Source organism: Sus scrofa, chromosome 7, assembly GCF_054392235.1.
Source record: "Sus scrofa isolate SSC_HxYL_T2T_F1_AM1 chromosome 7, Sscrofa_HxYL_maternal_Yorkshire_Landrace_v2.0, whole genome shotgun sequence".
In the NCBI taxonomy this organism is placed as follows: Eukaryota; Metazoa; Chordata; class Mammalia; order Artiodactyla; family Suidae; genus Sus; species Sus scrofa.
The window spans coordinates 28,473,695-28,496,349 of record NC_139389.1 but is presented as its reverse complement, the minus strand read 5'-3'; the positions used below and the strand labels follow the sequence as shown (position 1 = coordinate 28,496,349).

General features: G+C 50.0%; 1 protein-coding gene across 4 annotated transcripts; it reads right to left on the bottom strand.

Moving 5' to 3' along the window:
• Positions 1–289: 289 nt before the first annotated feature.
• LOC100512174 (butyrophilin-like protein 1) lies at positions 290–19,027 on the bottom strand. 4 transcript variants are annotated; one of them, XM_084967759.1, is made up of 11 exons: positions 18,720–19,027; positions 17,994–18,137; positions 16,855–16,949; positions 14,181–14,528; positions 12,066–13,929; positions 11,750–11,950; positions 11,315–11,335; positions 11,195–11,221; positions 10,175–10,201; positions 5,425–5,451; positions 290–4,775 (listed from the first exon to the last, which is right to left on the bottom strand). In XM_084967759.1, the coding sequence occupies exons 5-11, from the start codon at positions 12,082–12,084 to the stop codon at positions 4,114–4,116; spliced, it is 984 nt and encodes a 327-aa protein (XP_084823885.1). In that variant the 5' UTR covers positions 12,085–13,929; positions 14,181–14,528; positions 16,855–16,949; positions 17,994–18,137; positions 18,720–19,027; the 3' UTR covers positions 290–4,113. The 4 variants fall into 4 exon arrangements, with proteins under 4 accessions (XP_084823885.1, XP_013833127.3, XP_084823884.1 ...); XM_013977673.3 differs by having other exon boundaries at positions 12,066–12,347; XM_084967758.1 differs by lacking the exons at positions 290–4,775; positions 5,425–5,451 and adding exons at positions 6,759–9,515; positions 9,648–9,687 and having other exon boundaries at positions 12,066–12,347.
• Positions 19,028–22,655: the final 3,628 nt, after the last annotated feature.

The following is a 22,655-nucleotide window of genomic DNA, read 5'->3' as shown; positions in this document are numbered from 1 at the left end:
AGCTGCCACGTCTGCGACCTACTCCACAGCCCAAGGCAATACCAGATTTTTAACCAGCTTGAGCGAGACGAGGGATCAAACCTGAGTCCTAATGGATACTAGTTGTGTTCATTACTGCCGAGCCATGACGAGAACGCCCCACATGGGATTTTCATAATGTATTCATCTTTTACCAAGTATAAAAAATTCTATACTTAAATTTAATAGTTTTTTTAATAAAACCCATGTTTTTTAAAGTAAAAGGTATTGTAAAATTTCCACAAAGTCATAAACATGTCTCTCGACCATGTATAAATCTACGAATTTATTCAATGAATTAATCAATCATGGCATTGGTACAATGTAAAGTTAGGTTCAGACAGCATTTTGAAAACGTGGCATTGATCATCCACCAGAAAAGGCAGTTTGAAATAAGTATTCCAAGTTGAGGAGGGGCAAGTGGTTAATGGACAATTACACTGTAACATTTAGAGTGATCTTCTCTGCTGAACAGACAACTATACATCACAGGAAAGGAGCCAATGGTTAAACTTGAAAGCCAAAGGCAACACTGATGTTCTCCCCTAGATAATAACAAAGGTTTGTATGAGTCTTAATGCCCTAGGATGACACAAAAAAGAAATGACTCCCAACGTTTCACCTATTCCCGGGCCTTGAACGATGTTTCTTAGCAATACAGGAAACAACTGCTTGGATAATAGTTGAGGAGGTACTAAAAGACGCATTTTTTTGGAGTTCGCTCGTGGCTCCAGCAGTTGAGGATCCAGCATTCTCACTGCTGTGGCTCTGGTTATAGCTGTAGCACGGGTTAGATCCCTACCCAGGAACTTCCGCATGCTGCGGGCACAGCCCAAAAAATAATAATGAGAATAAGAACAAATAAATAAAGACGTGGGTTTTTTTTAAATAGCAAATACAACCAGAGAGTGAGTAGTACTTTCTGTATAATTGAATGTTTTCCTAAACAATAATAAAAGGTACAGAAAAGCATCTGCAACTTTGACCAATAAAACTTCAAGGAAACAGCACGAAACGTACACAGCCACAACACTTAACGTCAGTCAATTCCGACAAAGCTCTACCACACTGAAGACTTTAATCATTCCTTCTGGAATTACTTAGACAGCTGGTCCACGTGTCTAAAGACTACTCCCCTGTTGTGTGGATAATTCACAGCATATGAATATCTTCCTTTTTGCACTGCATCAAAGGAAATATGCCCATAGCTTGTCCAAAAGTAGTATAGTGTCAGGAAGGTTCAAAATAAATGGAAGGAGGGATAAATATAACTGAAACTATATTAACATACAGAATGCTTACATCCACACAAGGACCCCAAGAGTATATTCGTTTGACTTATTCCGGGAGGAACAATTTTGATAAATTTGTCAATGCCTCTGTGGAATCTGAAAAAAGGACAGAATGAACTTCTTTGCAGAACAGATACTGACTCACAGACTTTGAAAAACTTCTGGTCTCCAAAGGAGACAGTCTGGGGGTAGGGGGATGCTCTGGGGTTGTGGGATGGAAATCCTATAAAATTGGATTGTGATGATCATTGTACAGCTACAAATGTAATAAATTCATTGAGTAAGAAAAAATAAAAATAAAAGTTGATACACATTTTCAAGAAAAAATAAATGTGCAGTGGGGGCCGTGCAGTGTCATCCTCCAAGCCACACTGCAGTTCAGATGTTTGCATCAGTCAGAGTCCAGTCAGGAGACAGAAAGCACATCAGTCAGCTGAACGAGATAAACTGAGATAAAGAACTATAAACTAGCAAAAGTTAACTCACAAAGCAGAAAAGAAAGCCAGAAATAGCAGCTATGGAGAGCAGACTCCCTCTAGGGCACAGGCAGAAACCCAAGGAAGACAGACATTTGGGAAAGAAACTTCATTCAGAGCTTATGGGGAAAGGGGGACTGTGATCTCCTGGCAGGTGAAGAAGGTCACCAACGAGCCACAGGCCAAGCTGATGGGCAGGAAACGTCCCAATGGAGCTCTGAAAGATTCCCTGGGAAGGGAGGTCCTGTCATGGCTCAGCCATTAACAAATCTGACGAGCATCCATGAGGATGCAGGTTTGATCCCTGGCCTTGCTCAGTGGGCCAAGGATCTGGCACTGGCGTAAGCTGTGGTGTGGGTTGCAGATGCGGCTCTGAGTTGCTGTGGCTGTGGTGTAGGGCAGCAGCTACAGCTCTGATTGGACCCCTAGCCTGGAAAGCTCCATGTGCCCCTAATGTGGCCCTAAAAAGGAAAGAAAGAAAGAAAGAAAGAAAGAAAGAAAGAAAGAAAGAAAGAAAGAAAGAAAGAAAGAAAGAAAGAAAGAAAGAAAGAAAGAAAGAAAGAAAGAAAGAAAGAAAAAGAAAGAAGGGAAGAAGGGAAGAAGGGAAGAAGGAAAGAAGGAAAGAAGGGAAGGGAAGGGAGAAAGGAAAGAAGAAAGAAGAAACAAAAAGATTCCATGGAAAGCAAGCCTCTGGGACAGCCTGCTGCAATGCCAGGCACATTCAGCAAAAGTGACAGATAGTGAACTGCAGGACACTATCACATCATAGGATCAAAAGAAAAGCTCCAGACCGGCAAGAGAAGCCCATCCTCTGCTATGGGGTACAGGGTCCCTTCCAGAGACTGACACCATGCCAGGCAGAACCAAGAGGTTTGGGGTTCAGCTCCGGTATCACAAAGCAGGGCAAATACAGGGTGACTTTGGGACCAAGAGGCAAGACACCCGATAATAAGCACAGTCCACACCTTGGGTCACTCAGCTTCCACACACACCATTTTACACACATTTGCACTTCCACTAACACCACACCACAACCCTGCCTTCTCACCCACCAAGACAGAGCTACCCATACAAATGAAGTTCTTGCCCCTTGCCCAAAATGAGGAGACAGACAGTCCCAGACAATGCATCCAATGCCACTCTCCTATTTACTCCTCAAATGCAGTCCCAATGTCCTTGACTATTCTGTGACCTGAAGACTATAGCATAATACACATAACCTCCAGCAACTTGAATAAAAGTCTAACAACTTGAAAGAAAGTCATCTTTCTTCCAAAAGAAGAAGAAAGAGGGAGAAAATGGATAATAAATACAAACAACACACACACATTAAGACAGAGAAAATAAGCAAAGCTATCAACATCCTCTTTCTGGAATGGATCGCAAATCAGAGTCAACGTCCATGACTGCCTCCTCCACTTCCCATTCCCTGTCTTCGCACCCAGACCCACAGGTCAGAGTTCTCCACCTGGTGCAGTGACCACGTCCTCATTCCCAAAAGTCTGAGTCCTCAGTAGTCCTGCTTCCTTTGGTTTGCTAAGGTTTTCCACTAACCTTTACCACTGGACTTAGAAGAACTGAGAGGCGACACATTGATAACTGGCTCTGTGCTGTGCTTCAAGGTTTCTGCAATTCACACTGCCTCTGCAAAGTCTCTTCTTCATTTACTCTTAATTCAGATAGCAATTCTCTTTTTTGCACCTGCTGTTGACAGATATTTAAAACCCAGATCCTTTTCCTTACTTCCTGAAATGAGCACAACACAAATTCTTCACAGGTTACAGAAATTTACTGTTCTTTGGGACATGTGGGTGTTTTCTCCATCTCAGAATAAGAAATACATAAAATATTAGACGCCTTGAAAGTCCATCAGCCACACATTTCCCTGGAAAATTCTGGATGGCCGGCTTTCCTGATGTGACAGTTCAGATCCCTCAGCATAGAGCTGGGGACCAACCAGTATCCTCTGGGTTCTTCTGCAAAAACTCAAATTAGAACAAGTGAACTCCATTTTCTTCTGCTGAGTGGTTCAAGCCCTCATCACCTTTCATGTCCAAATGACATATTTTTCATTACCAAAGGAAATACAACTTCCCACAGTCAGATGTAGCCTATCCCCAAACCAGCACAAAGAGTCAACTTTTATAATCTGCTGGCTGAGCATAAAGCACGAACTGACTATTCTCATAAACACACACCCAGGAATCTGCTTCCAGATCAAGAAGCCAAGACTCCAGCCATCCAGAACTCACCTCAGAGGCCTTTGTCACCTGGAGTCTGCAGCTCCAGGAAGAGCCACAGCAAGGGGTCTGGGACAGTGATGGGACCTATGGGGACACAGCCTCGGGGTTGCAGGGGAGTAATGGAGACTCAGCCCCTGGGGGAGCATCAGCACCAGAGCCTGAGCTGATCTCCTCCCCTGGGAGGCTCACAGACCCCTCCAGGTAAGAATTGTTAAGGGGCACAGGGAGCCCCTCAGACCCTCCCACCTTGGAGCAGGTGGTCATAGACACATCTCCTGCCCTAAGTTTGAAGTAGGGACAGAGAGCCCCAGAGAAGGAAACCCCAGTGAAGGAGAAGATGTGGGAGCCATCAGTCATGTTATAGAAGGAGACATCCCCTTCCTCGTGGTCTAGGAACACCCCCACCCTGTGGAGAACCTGGCGAAGGGATAGCTCAGTGTCTTGTGCAGTATAGACAAAATATTTATCACTAAACTTCCCCACAAGCCAGAACCCCTTTTCTGGGCATTCTCTACACCAACCTTCCCGTTTCACATCTTTCCTACAGACCCCCAGAGCCCACTCGCATCCATCTCCATCCTTGATCTCCACCTCCCAGTACCAGCGCCCTGATGAGATGTCCTCAAAGCCCAACACACTGTCCATGTCTCCTGGGTTCACACCAGTGTTCTTCCTGGTCACACTCGTCTTTTCATGGGTGACTACAAGGCTTGAAGCGGCAGATCCTGGATCCAGAGTGACAGGCCCTGCAGAGAAAGCTGCATCATGCAAGGCCCTCCCCTGCCCCATAACAAGAACACACAACCACCCCCAACCCTGACTCTCAGCTGCGTGGGGGGAAGGCTAAGCCCCCCGAGATTAGAAACATGTGATTCAACCCCATGGCCTCCAAGCAAAAAGGACCAAAAAAAATGAGTACCTGTTGTGGCTCAGCAGGTTACAAACCTGACTAGTATCCATGAGGATGCAGGTTCAATCCCTGGACTTGCTCAGTGGAATAAGGATGGCATTGCCGTGAGCTGTGATGTAGGTTCCAGACATGGCTTGGCTGTGGCTTAGGCCAGCAGCTGAGGCTCCAATTTAACCCCCACCCTGGGAACTTCCAGATGCCACAAATGTGGCCCTAAAAGGCCAAAATAAAAGGAACCACAAAACCAATTTTAGGTTTAAATATGTCACAAGACCCGTGAGGACCAGCCCAGTCTCCAAAAGCTGAAGAATGTCTATAGCAGTCAACATCAGCCACACCCTCCAGCCCCAATTGTGTGACTATGACCCCACACCCCACCCCACCACCGTTGATGGTGCCAGCCTCCATATCACCACTGAGAACTGAAGGAGAGGCCACGGGGGGGCTGCAGCAGGAACACCCAGAATGAGCACAAAGTCACTCACGGGGCTGGAACTTCTCCGTCCTCCAATCTACAAGAGAACCACAGGTTTCACCTCAGAGATTTGCAGAGACTACACATATCAGTCTTCTGCTTAGTCTTCTGAAACATACAAACAGGAGAGTTATGGGGGAAAAGATTTTGGAAACATTCAACTGATGCAGATTTCTTTTCTCACACACACACACACACACACACACACACACACACACACACCCGTCATACTGCTGCCTCTCATGAAAGCTAAGCCTTTAGCTTTTAGACTTTAATACTGAACAATTAAGAGGCTTGATATCAGTTTGAACATAAAGGTTATTGCCCAGATTTCACTGCAAAATAGTGCTTTCTCAAGTCCCTAGCCACAGATCCATCCTGAAAGCCAGGATTTTAAAGAACTGAAGAGGTCAAAATTTCCAAGGCTTCCATTGAATGATTAAAAACTAATTGAGCCAAATGTGCAGGTTACCATTAGGCCAGCAGTTGAGAGAACACAACTTGACTGATTTAACTCAGAGGATGACTATGAACCATTAGTGCAGAGAATTCAAGATGCAACATCAGTGAAAACCTACCCAGTTAGGAAGCAACGGAGAGATTTCAAGGAAAGGAGAGAGATTTTTCAAGGGAAGACATACATTCGGTGAGAGGAAAGGCACCAGTGAATTCTCTTCCCCTTTTCACAGGGCAGTGGAGCAAAAACATCCCTAAATGTAAGGGAGAACCCCAAATATTCAATCTGGTCATCTGCATCCCCTTATAATTGCCCAGAAAGATTGTAAGCTTCCAGGAGACCCTCCCTGTGGAGGCCCCTAAAGATGTCCGTGTCCCAAACCACAGAACATGTGCATATGTTGTGTCAAAGGGAACTTTACAGGTGTGATTAAGGACTCTGAGATGGGGTCAAGGGTAGAGAGGAAACAACAGTGCCCAAATAGCTACACAGGACCTGCCGCTCCTCAGCAGACCCCAAACCAGGGATCTTAAGAACCACATCAGTCTTTTTCTTCCTGGCTTACTTCAGAATCTCTAGTTCCAAAGCAAGAAAGAAAAAGACAGATACCATATGATACCACTTATTTGTGGGATCTAAAATATGGAACTGATATCCTACTAAAAAAAAAAAAAAAAAAAACACCAGAAGCAGATCATGGCCAAGGAGAGCAGAGTTGGGGTTCACAGGTGGGAAGTGGGAGGGAATGGAATGGTTGGACATTTGCGGTGGGGGATTGGATGCAAACTGTTATATTTGGAATGGATGGGCAATGAGATCCTACTGTACAGCACAGGGAAATGAGTGGGACTGGGTCACTTCACCATGTAACAGAGATTGGAGAAAAATTGTAAATCAACTATACTTTAATAAAAACATAAATAAATAAACAAATAAAATTACAAAAAAAATACATATATATACACATACATATGCATATATATATGAGGCACATTGCTGAATTTGGGACATTATTTTCCCCAGAATATTTCAAACTGGCAATTCATAAAATTCTGACAGTCAGAAACAAAAGTAGCTTGCCCATCTCCTTAGGAAATGCACAATAATAAAAATAGTAGTAATTCTAACTCCTAAAGAGTGGTTCTTTTTTCTGAAGGATTCGTCACTAAAGCATGCAAAGCTAAAATAAAAGAAAAATTCAATTAAAAAAGAGAATCAGATCAGGTTAGTCTCCCCAGGGTGATGACCCGATACGACTAGGAGGAGAGCACAGCACCCTTTTCCCTCACTGACCCAAGGCCGCAGAATCTCTTCCAACCTCCATACTCGCTTTTGGGAAGAAGAAAGGAAGCAAAGCAAGGCTTATATAAGTCATGGCACCCTGAAAGGCCCGCACTTATAGCGCTGTTGCCTCCACCAGAGTGGACAATTGGGAATAAAATTAGAACATTTATAGAAATACGTAAATGGTATTGTCTTGCACATTAGGGTGTAAATTTGTTACGACCATTCCCACTTAATGAAAGGTCATGCAGAAGCTGGCCTTTCCATTGCTGCTGATTTGCTTGATGGAAATAAGATCACATAACATGGACCATGAGACCCTTTGAGGAAAAAATTAACTTTAATTTACTCGTTCTTCACAAAGACGCTACTTAATACCCAGCTATAAATTTCTCTATCACAAATGAGAGAGATTATGAAAGAAGTAGAAGGGGAAGGAGGAGAAAAGAGAGTGGGCATTTAATTGTGAGATTCCACAATATCTTGAGTGGGATACAATTCTTCACTTAATTTCCACAGCAAATCTCTAAAGGACAAACGGTTTCTCCATGTTTTTTGCCCTCACCTGGGCCAAGGATTAAATCCCTGCCACAGCAGGGACCTGAGCCGCTGCAGGGACAATGCTGGATCCCTAACCCACTGCACCACAAGGGAATTCCTGCCTTTCCAATATTATGAGTAAAAAGAGATGAGATATTTGTCCCCCTCATTCTATGAACCTGTCAATAGGAAAGAGTTGATTCTAGCGTACTGGGGTTTCTCCTTACAAAATACAAGGGCAGACAAGGTATATATGAAAGCATATGCTCTGTAATGTAGCAGATATGGGGAGATGGTAAAAGAAAACTATCTGATCCTCATGCTTAATATGGAAATCCTCAAGATCATCAGTAAGAGTCCCTAAGGTGCGACCCTCACCTCCTCTCAAATCCACTACCAGGCTTTTCACCCCTTGGTTTATCCCTCTCTGTCTCTCACAGTCTATATTATTAAACAATAACATTCTAAGCAGGAAGAGGGTATGTGACACAGGCTCAAAGGGTACAGAGTTTTAACTCACCCCACAGCGGAAGGTCCTCTGGACAAGCCTACACTGCCCTGGGACACACCAGACCACACTCCTGCCCCAACCACTACACGAAGGTGGGGATGGTCTCATTATCAGAGGCAAAATCAGTTAAATGGTTATTGCAACCCTCCTGCCCTGTTGGTGGGGATGTAAATTGGTACAACCACTACCAAAAACAGTACGGAGGGACCTTGGAAAACTATACATAGAACTACCACATGACCCAGCAATCCCACTCTTGGCTATATATCCAGACAAAACTTGCCTTGAAAAAGACACATGCACCTGCATGTTCACTGCAGCACTAGTCACAATAGCCAAGGCGTGGAAACACCTTAAATGACCATCCACCGATGACGGGACTAAAAAGATATAGTGTATATATACACAATGGAATACTACTCAGCCATAAAAAAGAACAAAATAATGCCATTTGCAACAACGTGATGGAAATAGAGACTCTCATACTCAGGGAAGTAAACCAGAAAGAGAAAGACAACTACCACATGATTTCACTTATATCTGGAATCTCATATATGGCACAAATGAATCTTTCCACAGAAAAGAAAACTATGGACATGGACAACAGACTTGGGGTTGCCAAGAGGGAGAGGGGAGGGACTGGGAGGGACTGGGAGGGACTGGGATTATGAGGTTAATAGATGCAAACTATTGCCTTTGGAATGCGTAAGAAATGAGATCCTGCTGTACAGCCCTGGGAACTACGTCTGGTCACTTGTGATGCAGCATGATAATGCAGGAAAAAGAATGTATACATGTATGTGTGCCTGGGTCACCTTGCTGTGCAGTAGAAATTTGGCAGAACACAGTAAATCAGCTATAATGGAAAAAATTAAAATCATTATAAAAAGACCAAAAAAAAAAAGGGTTACTGCAAAATGGTTTAAAAATAGCTGTGTCTGAACTGAAATTTCTCAAAGAGATATCAAGGAGTTGATTACACTTCCCGCATCCAGATAACTTGCACACCCTCTGGGTGCTCCCTAACTCCATCCACCATGGCTGTTTCTTGCGGTTTCTCTTCCACCACTTCAAGCCACCCCGAATCTCTGTAAGACACATCTCAGACCCCTGACTTCCTCCTCATCGCCTCCTCTCTTCCTCCTCCTGGTCTGTCTTCCCTGGTTTGCGCCTCACCCTTTCTGGGGAAAACAATGTTGACTCCTCTACGTTTCTTTTTGCCCAGTCTTCACACGCTGCCCCTAAGAAGCCCATTAGCAAACACAGAATTCTCTGAAATGGAGAGATGACGGTTGTTCTGTCTTTGCTCCTGTCACACAAACATATACACAGGAGATGACATATAATTTCCAATCTTTCACAGACCCTCACCCCAGGAGTCCATAAACATCCCAGAGGTTCTGGACCACACACTCAGGATACCTGCTCTAGAGAAACTTACTTTCTCAGCAACCCAGGAGGCTTGCAGGAAGAAACTCAGCCTGGACATGAGGAAGCAGAGAGAGGGCCAATATCCCAGAGGACCAAGAAGAAATGGGAACACCAAAACCAGACCCAAAAAGTGGAGGAACTTGAGAGCAAGAGGGATCAAGAGCCCAGGGTCCCCTTGGGAAGACCCGAGTCCTAAGCAGGCGAGCACCATCCCCGAAATCTTCTGGAGGTCAGTGAGTCCTGATCCACACAGTCGTTCCCTGCTGCCTGCCCTCCTCACAATGCCCCTCCCCACTGTCACTGCACCAGCGAGAAGCCCCACTGGATCAGGTGCTTCGGGAGGCGGTCGCTCACCCTAACAGTGGAGGATGGGCCAGAATGGAGGCAGAGGTGGGTTCCCAAGGAGGAGGCCCTGCAGTCTCCAGATGGAGGCTACAAAAGTGGCAGGGAGACCAGGAACACCCACCCCACCCTGGTGGAGAAGGGGGCAGAGTCCAGCCTGGGGAGTGGAGGCCCCAGGAACTCACAGCCACTTACCTGCATACAGCTGGGCCTTCTTCCAGCCTGAAAGGGAACACACCCTGGTGAGACCTCAGCCACAGCAGCCTGCTCTGCAGGGGAGGCTATGCCAGTGGGGAAGAGGCCAGAGGGGAGGGGACTCCTGCCACGTACAGACACCAGGTGTTCTGGGAACTTCCCTAGACCACAATCGGGAGGCCAGCATTACAGACTGAGGGCCACCACTGTCCCACTGCCCCGTGGGACACTTGGCAAGTCACTTAGCTGCTCTGTGCCTCATAAACCTCAAAAATTCTGATGCTATCTGCATTCGCTTTTGCCACAAAGGATCCAAAGGGAGAAAACATAAATGACTCCATTCTTTTAAGAAAGAATTCTCTTATCTAGCCTTGTTCTGGCAAAGATACATTTGGGAAATAACTTGAACTGGGAATTACGTAAGGACAGAGAGGTGAGGTGAGCTCTGGGCTAAAAGTGGCTCATTCGATTTCGTGGGAGAAAGAAGAGACTATTCTGGGGAATCGACGCCCATCCCACGGCCTCCCCATGTATGGTCAGCCCGGTCAGCCCCTCCAGCACTCTTCAATCCTCACCCTCAGGAACGGGAGAAAACAGACTCTCCCTGGATGGGCTTTTGGGCTACGGGCAGGAGGGGGCGCTCCTAAACGTAATCGCCCTCTTTATGTAGAGAGCCCCTTGAAGACTGAAGTCTCAGAGAAGCTGGCTTCTGGCTTCCAGGTGCTGGCTGAAAACCAGATGCACACAAGGCTAGAAAACTATCAAGAAGGTGGGTCCGTCAGAGTTGGAACAAGACCCAACATGCATGCGGACCCGGGAGTCACCGTCACATCCAGGCTCCCAAGCACTGGGTGGGAAACAGCAGCCCAGATCCAGGAGAGCCCGTGGTGCTGGGTTCTGCCTCCCCCAGCCTCCACTTCCACCCCAGGGAAGTGTGTGGGTGTCTAGACAGACACAAAGAGGGGGACGCCTTGGCACAGGTAGGACAGGAAACCCAGGGCCATCTGGAGACTCACTCACCAGCCAGGTACACGTCTTTCCTCCAGTCTGAAAGGAACACACAGGAAACAGGTGAGCTAAGAACCAGAAAGTCTCCTTCAAAGGGGATGCACAGAGCGCAGAAGGAAAAGCAGAACTTACTGAGCTGTGCCTGGAGTTCAGCTGAAAGAAAGTGAAAAAAAAAAAAAATGAGTTCCCATCCCTAAGAAACGAATCCACAAAAAAACAACCTCTCTGGGAGTTCCCTGGTAGCTCAGCAAGTTAAGGATCCAGTGCTGTCACTGCAGCAGCTCGAGTTGCTGCTGAGGTGCGGGTGCAGTCCCTGGCCTGGAAACGTCTGCATGCCACAGGCATGGCCAAAACAACAGCAACAACAAAACACCACTCGGTATGTAACCTGGGTGAAGTTCCAACTCCACCCATCCGAGCCTCCACGGCTCCCCGGATCTCCCCAGACACCTGCCCTGGGCCAAGGGCCCTGGATTTCCCTGGAGCCCTGGACTCGGCCCTGTGGTCTTCCTGTCCCTCTAGCACAGGCTGCCACCCTCGCCAGCCTTGGCTGCTGTCCAGCCTCACCTCTGTCCTGTAGCGCCTTCTCCTTTGTCTGCCGGGCCTCCTCCTTAGCCTGCCACAGATGCCTCTTTTCTTCCATCTCCCGCAACTTGATGGAATGTTCTCTCCTGATGTAACATCCAGCCCCAAGGACGAGGAGCATCAGCACAGTCAGGCTCACCAAGAAAGCCACCTTCCAGGGAGAGGCCTGGGGGAAGAAGGGCTCTACAGCCCAGCCAGAGACCCCATCAGGGCCACGGCCCAGGGCAGCCCAGCCCGGTACACTCAGGAAGGCCCGGCCCCTCCTGTGGCCTTGCTGGGAGCGGGCAGCAGCACTGACCTGGAATGAAAATGGCCATGGCCTTCTCCTGGCCCAGGACAGGGTTGAGGACAGAGCAGGTCACGTTGCCCACGGAGCGGTCTTGCACCACCAGGGCGGCCTCCACGCTGAACAGCCCCTCCGCGTCCTGGGTGTGGGCCTCGGAGAACGCCAGGAACTTCTCTCCGCTCCCGTCCCTCCACTGCACCTGGGGCTTCGGGAACCACCCCGAGGCCGTGCACAGCACGCGGATCCCGTCCTCCTCGGGCCCTGTGATGCGCACCTCAGGGGCAGAGCCCACACCTGCAGGAGGGAAGATGTGGAGCCCAGGGCAGCCGCCTGAGTCCTGGGGACCCCAGCAGTAGCTGCATGTACACACCACTGGGGGGTCATTCTCCTTGCATCAGGGAGCTCGGGTGTGGGGCCAGGCTCCTCCCTGCAGGGAGCAAGACAGCGGCCCTGCCTCGGGGAACAGAAGGAAGGAGCAGCGGGAACTACAGGAGTTCCTGGGCTGGGGCCCTTCTCCCCAGTAGTGCAGGTGGAAAGGCTGCCACCCAGGGTAGACAGGAGGAGGAAGGTGGTCCCAAGATCTATTGAGCCTTGACTCTGCTCTCTTCACACACTCTCCAAGGGCATCTGCTTCCACACCCACTGGCCCTCTTTCTAAATCACCACCAACAGTGGATCAATGGACAGCCCGACCCCGGAACCCCCTTCCTCTGATCCACAGGTTCACCCCCACCAGGATTCCTCACATACACGGCAAAGTCAACCTTCAAGAACTGAATACTTGATTCTGCCCCGTCTCCGATGGATTGACATGAAAATAGCCCCAAACCCTCACTCCTCTTTCCATCCACCTCATAACTGCCCCCATGCCTCCACCCTGGCTCACCTCCCATCCATCCTCCCAGGACTGGCATGGGAAAATGTTCAAGGCACTGCCCTGCTTAAACTGTCCTCAGCACTGCAGCAACAGTCCATAGCACAGCACGCAAAGCTGTCTAGGATCTGGCATCTGCCGTCCCCCTCTCTCCGCCTCCCCCCAACTTCCACTACCTGCACACTCGGACCCCAAGGACTATTTGGTTAACCGCTAAGAACCACATTCATCATGTTCTATGTCACCCTTGCCTTCTCACATCCTGGTCCATCAACCTCAAGGGCGCTTTGGAACCTTGTCTGAGGAACTCCAGTACCCACTTGAGTGCGTATTACTTATGCACTTTTCCTGATCGCCACGGGCAGCGTTAATCAACCGCTCCGCTGCTCACCCTGTACTAGGAACATCTTTTTATTCCGCTATTGTCACCACCCTCCCCTTCATTCATCTTGATGGCCTCCTCGTGTGCTCAGAACATACCGGCCACATTCCTACCTCAGGCTTTCACACCAGGTGTTTCATCATCTGGGAACTCTGGTCCCACAAACATCCATTGGGCTAAAGCCCTACTTCCTTGGAGCTTCTGCTCAAATTGTCAGTGAGGCCCAACCTTACTGACATATAACATGTAAGAGTGGAGCCCTCCCCACCTCCATCCTGGTCCCCTCTCACTGTTTTACTTGGACTTTCATCCTAAGTACTTGTGACCTCCTAACATCCTCTATAACCTATGTGTCTATGTATTTTTGTATTGCCCCTAGAATATAAACTCTGGAGTACCTGTCCTCGGGTCAGAGGAAACAAATCTGACCAGTATCCATGAGGACGCAGGTTCCATCCCTGGCCTCGCAGGTGGGTTAAGGATTCAGCGTTGCCGTAAGCTGTGGTGTAGGTCGCAGACATGGCTCGGATCCCGCATGGCTGTGGCTGTGGCGTAGGCCTGCAGCTACAGCTCCAATTCCACCCCCAGCCTGGGAGCCTCCATATGCCGTGGCTGAGGTCCTAAAAAGACCGAAAAAGGAATATAAACTCCACAGAGCAGGAAATTTTGTTTGGATCGCTGATATATCATTCGTGCCCAGAATAGGATGTGGCATAGAGTACGATTTCTACAAAATTTCTATCGAATAATGAAATGAATGGATGGGCCTCCTGCTCCTCATCTATAACATAAGGGGCTGATTTACATAGTCCCTCAGGTTCCTCCCAAGCCCAATAAACCAGGACTCAAAAATATAAATCAAGTCACCAACCTGCCACCTTCAGCTCCAAACTGGCCTCTTCATAGAAGACTCCCTTTCTGAAGAAGCAGGTGTACAGCCCATTGTCAGAAACCTGGACCTGGCCGATGCGCACAGCAGCCTCCCCCTGGGAGAGGAAGTCCCTCACCAGCGAGGCCCGCCCTGCATAACCAGCCAACTGCTCTTCCTTCTGTTCCTGTCGGTTTTGATAGATGAACACGGCTTCCGAAAACTTGGAACGGAACCACCTCAGCTCCATGTCCTCGGCATTCATGGCCGGGAACACACGACAGGACAGCACGGCATCCCCACCGAGAACTGCCACGATGGGACCCGAGGGCCCAAGCACCGAGAACTCCTCTGTGGACACAGACATGGGAGTGAGAAACAGAAACACAGACTGAGCGAAGGGAGCACACGCCATCTGGTGGGAAGGCCCAGGCAGGCGGGCGACAGGTGTTGGACGAGATGAACTCTGACCTGATGGGTGGAGCTGTGATGATTCTGAATCTGAGCAAGATCTTCTGACTGCAATGCTGTCACCCACAGATGACCACAAAGAGAATCCCTCATCTATCTGTGCTCCTTCGTCACATCTTTTCACAGAGGACTCTAACTCGGGGGGCTGCAACCGTCAGCGTGCAGCAGAATCAGCAAGGGGGCTTATGAAACACATGCTGCTGGGCCCAAGCCTCAGAACTTCCGATTCTCGTGGTCTGGGCGGACCAAAGGATGTGCGTTTTTAAAGAGGTCCCTGAAAGGCTGATACTGATGCTCCGGAAACCACACGTTGAGAACCGCAGCTCTATCCTGGTCCTTCTTGGACAAGACTGAACCCTGACCAAAGAGCACACCTGGGGCCCGGATCAGAACTCCCTGATCATTCAGCCACATCCAGGGACTCCCCACTGCCACCCTCAACTTTATTGTCTGTGCTCATATCTATCTCCTTGGCTAAATTATGTGTGGACTAAAAACTAGATCCACAGTTCCCCTTGTGGCTCAGCGGGTTCCTAACCCGACTAGTATCCATGAGGATGGGTGTTCAATCCCTGATCTCGCTCAGTGGGTTAAGGATCTGGAGTTGCCATGAGCTGTGGTGTACACAGACATGGCTCAGATGCTACTTTGCTGTGGCTGTGAGGTAGGCCGGCAGCTGCTGTACCAATCTGACCCCTAGCCTGGGAACGTCCATGTGCCACAGGTGTGGCCCGAAAAAAGAAAAAAGAAAAAAGTTAAAACTAGACCCAAGTACTATTTCCATTAAAAACCGGCCTTCACTCTGATGGCCTACAACTGCCCATATCTCCGCTTCTTTTAAAAAAAAAAAAAAAAAAGAGGATTGACCCCAACACTACCTTCTCAGAGCCTGTGACTTTCTCAGGCCTGGTGGATGGCACACGACATGACTTCTGCAGGACAGCCCCACCGGACTCTAAAGACCAACTTCTCCCCTCCCCAGCTGCTCAAATGTGGCCTGAGCCGCCATCCTCTCTCCCCTGGAGTCTCCCCTGGGTCTCCCCACTCCCACAACTGCAGGCTCTTCTCACCTGTCAATCTTGTCCCTACTCTGCTCAAAGCCTCGCCATGGCCCCTCGGTTGCCCCGTGGACCACAGGCCCACTCTGGGGACGGGGTGACCCCAGGGCCTCTCTGACCCCAGCTCCTCCTTCTCTCCCTCTCGATCACTCTGCGGCAGCCCACATGTGCCTCCACGGTTCCTCGACCATCCCGGGCACACGGGCAGCTTCGCACTGGCTGCTCTCTCCTGCAGAAACCATCATCCTGGGAGTTCCTGTCGTGGCTCAGGGGAAACAAAATCCGACTAGGAACCATGACGTTGCGGGTTCCATTCCTGGCCTCGCTCAGTGGGTTAAGGATCTGGTGTTGCCATGAGCAGTGGTGTAGGTTGCACACATGGCTCAGATCCTGCATGGCTGTGGCCGTGGTGTAGGCCGGCAGCTATAGATCCGATTTGACCCCTAGCCTGGGAACCTCCATATGCTGCCGGTGCAGCCCTAAAAAGCCAAAAGAAAAGGAAAAAAGAAACCATCCTCCCAAGGGGAGCCTCACGGCCTCACCAACCCCGCCCCTCCAGGACTTGGTTCCCATCACACTGTCTTCACTGACCGCCTCCCTGAACACCGCGGCCTGCCCGCGTCCCACCTCCACAGCCCTGCCTGCCCGCCTGCCCTGCCTCACTGCCCCACCTCCCATCTCTTACAGCAAACTGTCCCCTACACCTGCTCTCACATTTACTACTCGGTGCCTCCCGTGAGACTGGAAGGTCTATAAAGCCAGGGATTCTGTCTGCTGAATTCAAGAAGAGCACCTGACACATAGTCCACACCCTGTAAATATATGGGGAACGAAATGAATTAATGCAGGAGTAAGAGCTTCAATACCACTAAAGCTGAGAAGTAAAAACTAGGGGGAAGAGGTATTGTCACATTTCTGACAGTTAACTTGCATAAATCCCTCATGTGACAACTGTCAGGGTCCTTACCCTCATATCATGGCTTAGAGACTCTTCCTAAATGTCTAATTATAATGAATAGTTGGGGAGCATCGTCATTTTTCCAGAGAAAAATGGTCACCCCCTGGCGATGGAGAGAACCAGCCCGGCTCCAGCCCCCAGGGAGCCACCCACCCCAGAGGACACAGCAAGAGGGATGGGGACCACTCACCTAGGGAGCCCCCAGTGAGCAGCTGGATGAGGAGCAGCAGCGGGGTGAGCCGGCAGAGCACAGGGCAGCAGGACAGATCCTCCATTTCCTCCGAGCTGAGAGAGAGACAAGGCAGGAGGCAGGGCCACCCGGAGCTCGGGGCCCAGGGCTGGCGACTGTCCCCAGCAGGACCACAGCCTCCCCACTGCGGGGTGAGGCCCCCACCACCCTGACCCCAAGAAAGCACCGAGCTGGGCTCCTCCCACCCCGGGGAAGCCTCTGTGGGGCTAGACAACCACTAGGTTGGCTGGGGAAAAGCACACTCCTTCCCTTCCCAGCCCAGCCCACCTGCCGCACAGCCCGCTCTGCCCAGAAAACCAGGCACTTCCTTCCTCAGCACCCCGGGCCCCGGGAGGAAACCATCCCCCATCTCTGCATTAGGCACAACTGCCAGTGACCCCCCAGGACAACCGGCCCAGACTCAGGCCCCTCACCATGAAGGGCAGGTCCGCTCCTACTTGCTGTGGTTCTGTGGCCCCCAGGGGACCAAGAATCACTGAGAAGCCTGAGACCAAGCACATCCTCCTCAAGGAGAACCTGGGTCCCATCACAGGCACAGCTGTGCTGCCCGAGTTGCTTGTTCGGTTCCCCTGAATTTTAATCCCACCCAGCCCTGCCTGCGAGGGACCAGGGATGTGGCCCGGTACCCAGGTGTCCGGTCAATCCCCACCAACAGGCGAACCCTCATCCTCACTGTCTTTGGAGAAGATTGCACTGGAGCAGAAATGCCCAGTGGAAACAGCAGCCAAGGAGATAAAATGAATTAGAGGTTTTTTGGTTTGTTTGTTTGTTTGTTTTTGTCTTTTTGCCATTTCTTGGGCCACTCCCGCGGCATATGGAGTTTCCCAGGCTAGGGGTCTAATCGGAGCTGCAGCTACCAGCCTACGCCAGAGCCACAGCAATGCAGGATCCGAGCCGCGTCTGCAACCTACACCACAGCTCAAGGCAACACCGGATCGTTAACCCACTGAACAAGGACAGGGACCGAACCCGCAACCTCATGGTTCCTAGTCGGATTCATTAACCACTGCGCCATGACGGGAACTCCTAAAATGAATTAGAGCTTGGCGCTTAGAGACAAAATATCCCCAAACACTTACTGTTCAGGGTTGAGAAGGACACAGCTTAGGGTCCTGGGAAGGCCAGATTCTGGGGGCTGACTGCTGACCTCTCCCCAGGGCTGGCCCACTCTCTGTGTGATGACCTTAGTCAGGTTCCTTGGCCTTCTCTGTGTGTTTCCTCATCTGCAAAATAAAGATATGAAAGGCACTTCCACCTCAAGGTTGTTTGGGGTTTTTTAGTTGTTGTTGTTTTTAATTTTTTGGTTGCACCTGAGGTATACGGCAGTTCCCAGGCTAAGGTTCCAATCGAAGCTGCAGCTGCCCGTCTATACCACAGCCATAGCAATGCCAGATTCGAGCTGTATCTGTGACCTACACCACAGCTCACAGCAATGCCGGATCATTAACCCACCGAGTGAGGCCAGGGATTGAACCCGCCATCCTCATGGATCCTAGTCGGGTTTGTTAACCACAGAGCCACAAAGGGAATTCCTGTGCCCCAAGGTTTTAACCAAGAATCACTTGAATATAAATTTGTAGAGTCACTACCTGTACTTGGAACAGGGCCTGTCGGTGCTGCAGATACAACATTAAAATAAACGAGTGAAGGTGCGACCCTCGCTGTGGTTGTCCTGGGCTTCTTAGAGCTTATCCAGTCCCACTCAGCCCGGCCCACAGCCCCACCACTCGCTCAGCCTCCTCCTCCCGGCCAGCTGCTCCCTGCTTTCCCTTCTTGGCCCACACGCGTCTTCAAAACCAACTCACCTGCTTTGAAAGCCTGGGACTTCTGAAGCGTCTCTCAACTCAGCAGCAGGAAAAGGTTCAGGGAGCCCAGCAGGCCCCAGATCTGCCCTCAGACTTTGCACTTGAAGCTAATTGCCTGAGCCCCAAACTCTAATTCCAGCTCCAGATCTGAGTCCCTCGTGGCTGAGAAGCAGGCAGCTCCCAGCAGAGTGGCAGAGCCTGGCACAGGTTACAGGGGGGTCTGCAGAGGCCAGACCATGGGCACCCCCATCAAAACGATCCCCAACGGTTGAATCCGCCTTCTCTGGCCCCTTCTGCTCTTTGAAACTGAAACTTGCAAAAGGCATACAAAGCACACTCTGCCCTGCCCTCTGGACACTCACCCCCGTTATCAAGAAGGAACCAGTCTGATCAGAGCAGCAAAAGGAGGGTAGGTCTGGGAATGCTGACACAACCCTGAGGGGGCAGAGAGAGGCAGGGACTCAATAGCCACAATTGGAACAAGTGCTACTCTCCAGGCTGGCTGTCTTTTGTTCTCTGTGTCTTTTGGTTGTTTCTTTTTAAGACCGCACCTGCAGCATATGGAGGTTCCCAGGCTAGGGGTCAAACTGGAGCTGCAGCTGCCTGCCTTCACCACAGCTACAGCAATGCCAGATCTGAGCCATGTCCCAGACCAACACCACAGCTCGTGGCAATGCCAGATCCTCAACCCACTGAGCGGGACCAGGGATCAAACCCACAACTTCATGGATACTAGTCAGGTTCTTAACCAGCTGAGCCACAGTGGGAACTCCAGGCTGGCTCCTTTCTAACCTTGGAAGTGGGGCCTGTGTGGCACAGCCAAGACTGATACTCGGCCCGGTGCCTGGGTCTGTCGGCACCAGGGGCTCACTACGGAAATGATCCCATGGGGGTTGGGGGATGGCACAGGGACAGAGCCCCAGCCCAGGCCGCAGGAGCTTCCAGGACCAGCAACAAGGGACCTTGGACTCTGAAATGCCCTGAGAAGGTCTGGCCAGAAAGCTTATCTCACCCCGAGTACCCGCCCTTAGAGTCCATACTGGGAGGGAGAGAGGGCTGGCAGTGACAAAGGACAGGGTTATTACTTTCCAGGGGACAGGAGCACACTGGCAAGATGGACAGAAACGGCAAACTTCACCGCCCTCCCCCGGAGGCAGGGCCGTGTTCAGGCTGCTTTAACAACAAAGACTGTTCACTCGCCAAAGTATAAGTCATCCTAATGCTAATGGGGTTAATAGTTTACTTTGCTCTTTACCACACATATAATATCTTTCATCTTTTAGTTATGTCATGTCCTGTTTGTTTATTTATTTATTAGTTACTTTTTCATTTACTTATTATTGGCCGCCCTGAGGCGTATGGAGTGCCTGGGCCAGGGCTCAGACCCCAGCCGCAGTTGCAACCTAAGCCCCACCTGCAGCACCTCTGGATCATTCATCCACTGTGCCTGGCCCGGGGATCAAGCCTGTGTCCCAGTGCTCCCAAGATGCCACCGATCCCGTTGAAACAAGGATCACAACAGGAACTCCACCACATTTTGAAACAATTTCAGATAAATACTTAAGTCAGAAAACAAATGTGAGAGTAGAGTGAGTTATAATTTTTAAAACGTGACAGTCGATAGAAAGGATTAAACCCTTTTTCTTAAAAGGGCCAACCTGACACTGTTATCCTGACACTGTTAAGGTGAAGGGTTCTCTGGGTTCTCTTCCACTGCAGGAAAAATTAAAAGACGAGGTACTACTGTGGCTCAGCGGGTTAAGAACCTGGCTAGTATCCATGAGGATTCTGGTTCAATCCCTGGCCTCACTCAGTGGGTTAAGGATCCTATGCCGAAAGCTGCAGTGAAGGTCCCAGAGGCAGCTCAGATCTGGCATTGCTGTGGCTGTGGTGTAGACCAGCAGCTGCAGCTCTGATTCAACCTCTAGCCTGGGAACATCCATATGCTACAGGTGCGACCCTAGAAAGAAAAAAAATCTAAAAAGTGTTTTCTTCTTGCTTACTTAAATACACACACACACACACACACACACACACACACTGATGGGTTTGGTTTTGACTTAAAATTTTTTTCTTGGGGAGCTCCCACTGAGGCACAGTGGAAATGAATCCAACTAGGAACCATGAGGTTGCCGGTTTGATCCTCAGCCTCACTCAGTGGGTTAAGGATCTGGTGTTCCCATGAGCTGTAGTGCAGGTCACAGACGTGGCTCAGATCCTGCGTTGCTGTGGCTGTGGTGTAGGCCTGTAGCTATAGCTCTGATTTGACCCCGAGCCTGGGAACCTCCATATGTGGTGGGTGCAGCCTTAAAAAAAGCAAAAAAAAAAAAAATTTTTTTTCTTGGGGTTTCTGTTGTGGCACAGCAGAAATGAATCCCACTAGTATCCATGAGGATGCAGGTTCAATTCCCGGCCTCACTCAGTGGGTTAAGGATCTGGCGTTGCTGTGAGCTGAGGTGTAGGTCTCAGAGGCAGCTCAGACCCTGTGTGGCTGTGGCTACGGTGTAGGCCGGCAGCTGTAGCTCCAATTTGACCCCTAGCCTGGGAACCTCCATATGCCACAGGTGCAGCCCTGGAAAAAAAGAAAGAAAGAAAGAAAAGAAAAAAATTTTTTTTCTTCCTTCTCTCACCACAGTGACCTTGGCTGGTGGGTAAAGCCCTGCACTGGAATGTGCTGGGTGGGACCCCAAGGGCACGGTTGGGGCCATGCCCTTCCTCTGAACCTCACTTATGTCCCTCCCAGAATAGGCTCTCATTTTCAAAACTAAAACATCCAACCAAAGGTGGCTCTGGCACTCCCTCAGGACCCTCACTCAATCCCAGGAGTCAGTGCTCACAGGCCCACCCAGAGGTCAGCTGCAGAGCACACGGCACCTACCCCACCACCCCCCAAGTAGCCAATGCACTCTGCTTCCAAAGTCTGAGATTCCAGGGGACGGGAGGGGGCATCACTCCCACCCAGGCCCTGAGACGGACCAAGATAAGGGAGTGAGGAGTTCCTGTTGTGGCTCAGTGGTTAACAAATCCAACTAGGAACCACGAGGTTGCGGGTTCGATCCCTGGCCTTGCTCAGTGGGTTAAGGATCCAGTGTTGCCATGAGCTGTGGTGTTGGTTGCAGACGCGGCTTGGATCCCGCGTTGCTGTGGCTCTGGTGTAGGCCACTGGCTACAGTTCCGATTGGACCCCTAGCCTGGGAACCTCCATATGTCATGGGAGCTGCCGAAAGAAATAGCAAAAAAAAAAAAAAAAAAAGATAAGGGAGTGAGACCAGGGAGAAGGCCATTCCTACGGAAAATGTAATAAATTTTATTACACCGATAAATAAACAGAAGACAATAAGATTAAAAGGAAAGGAAACAAAAGAAGATACTGGAAGAAAGGGAAGAGAAGGAAGGAAGGGAGGGAGGGTGGAAGGCGTGGGACCCTCCCGGCACTCCCCTGGCATATAAGGGACAGGACCCCAGAATGGACACACCTGCCCTGCGTGTCTCGGGCACCTTCCTCAGTCACCGAGACGTCCGTGTCAGATTTGCAGTAAGTATTCGTTCTGCCCCCATGGGTGACCCAGACAGCAACCCGGGAAGAATTGCCTCATCTCCCAATCCCAGGTAGGTCAGGCCCACCCATGCTCGAGGGTTAAGCAGGAAGTCCTTCTAGCGAGAGGGCTTTGAGTGCCAGGGCATGGGAAAGGCCTGGAGTCCTGGAGTTCTGGCACTTTGGCCTCTGTCCCTGAGAGAATCAGAGGACAGAGGCCTGGGCAGGAAAAGGCAGGAAAGGCCCTGACCAGCCCTGAGAGGCCGATTCTAACAGGGCCCAGGAGGCCCACCCTGTTCCTTCCTGTCAGGGAGACGTGTGTCCACAGGCAGAGCTCCAGCCTGAAGCCTTGAGGCTGAGCCCTGCTCTCTAAACACTGTCCCCAAATACTCATGCCCACC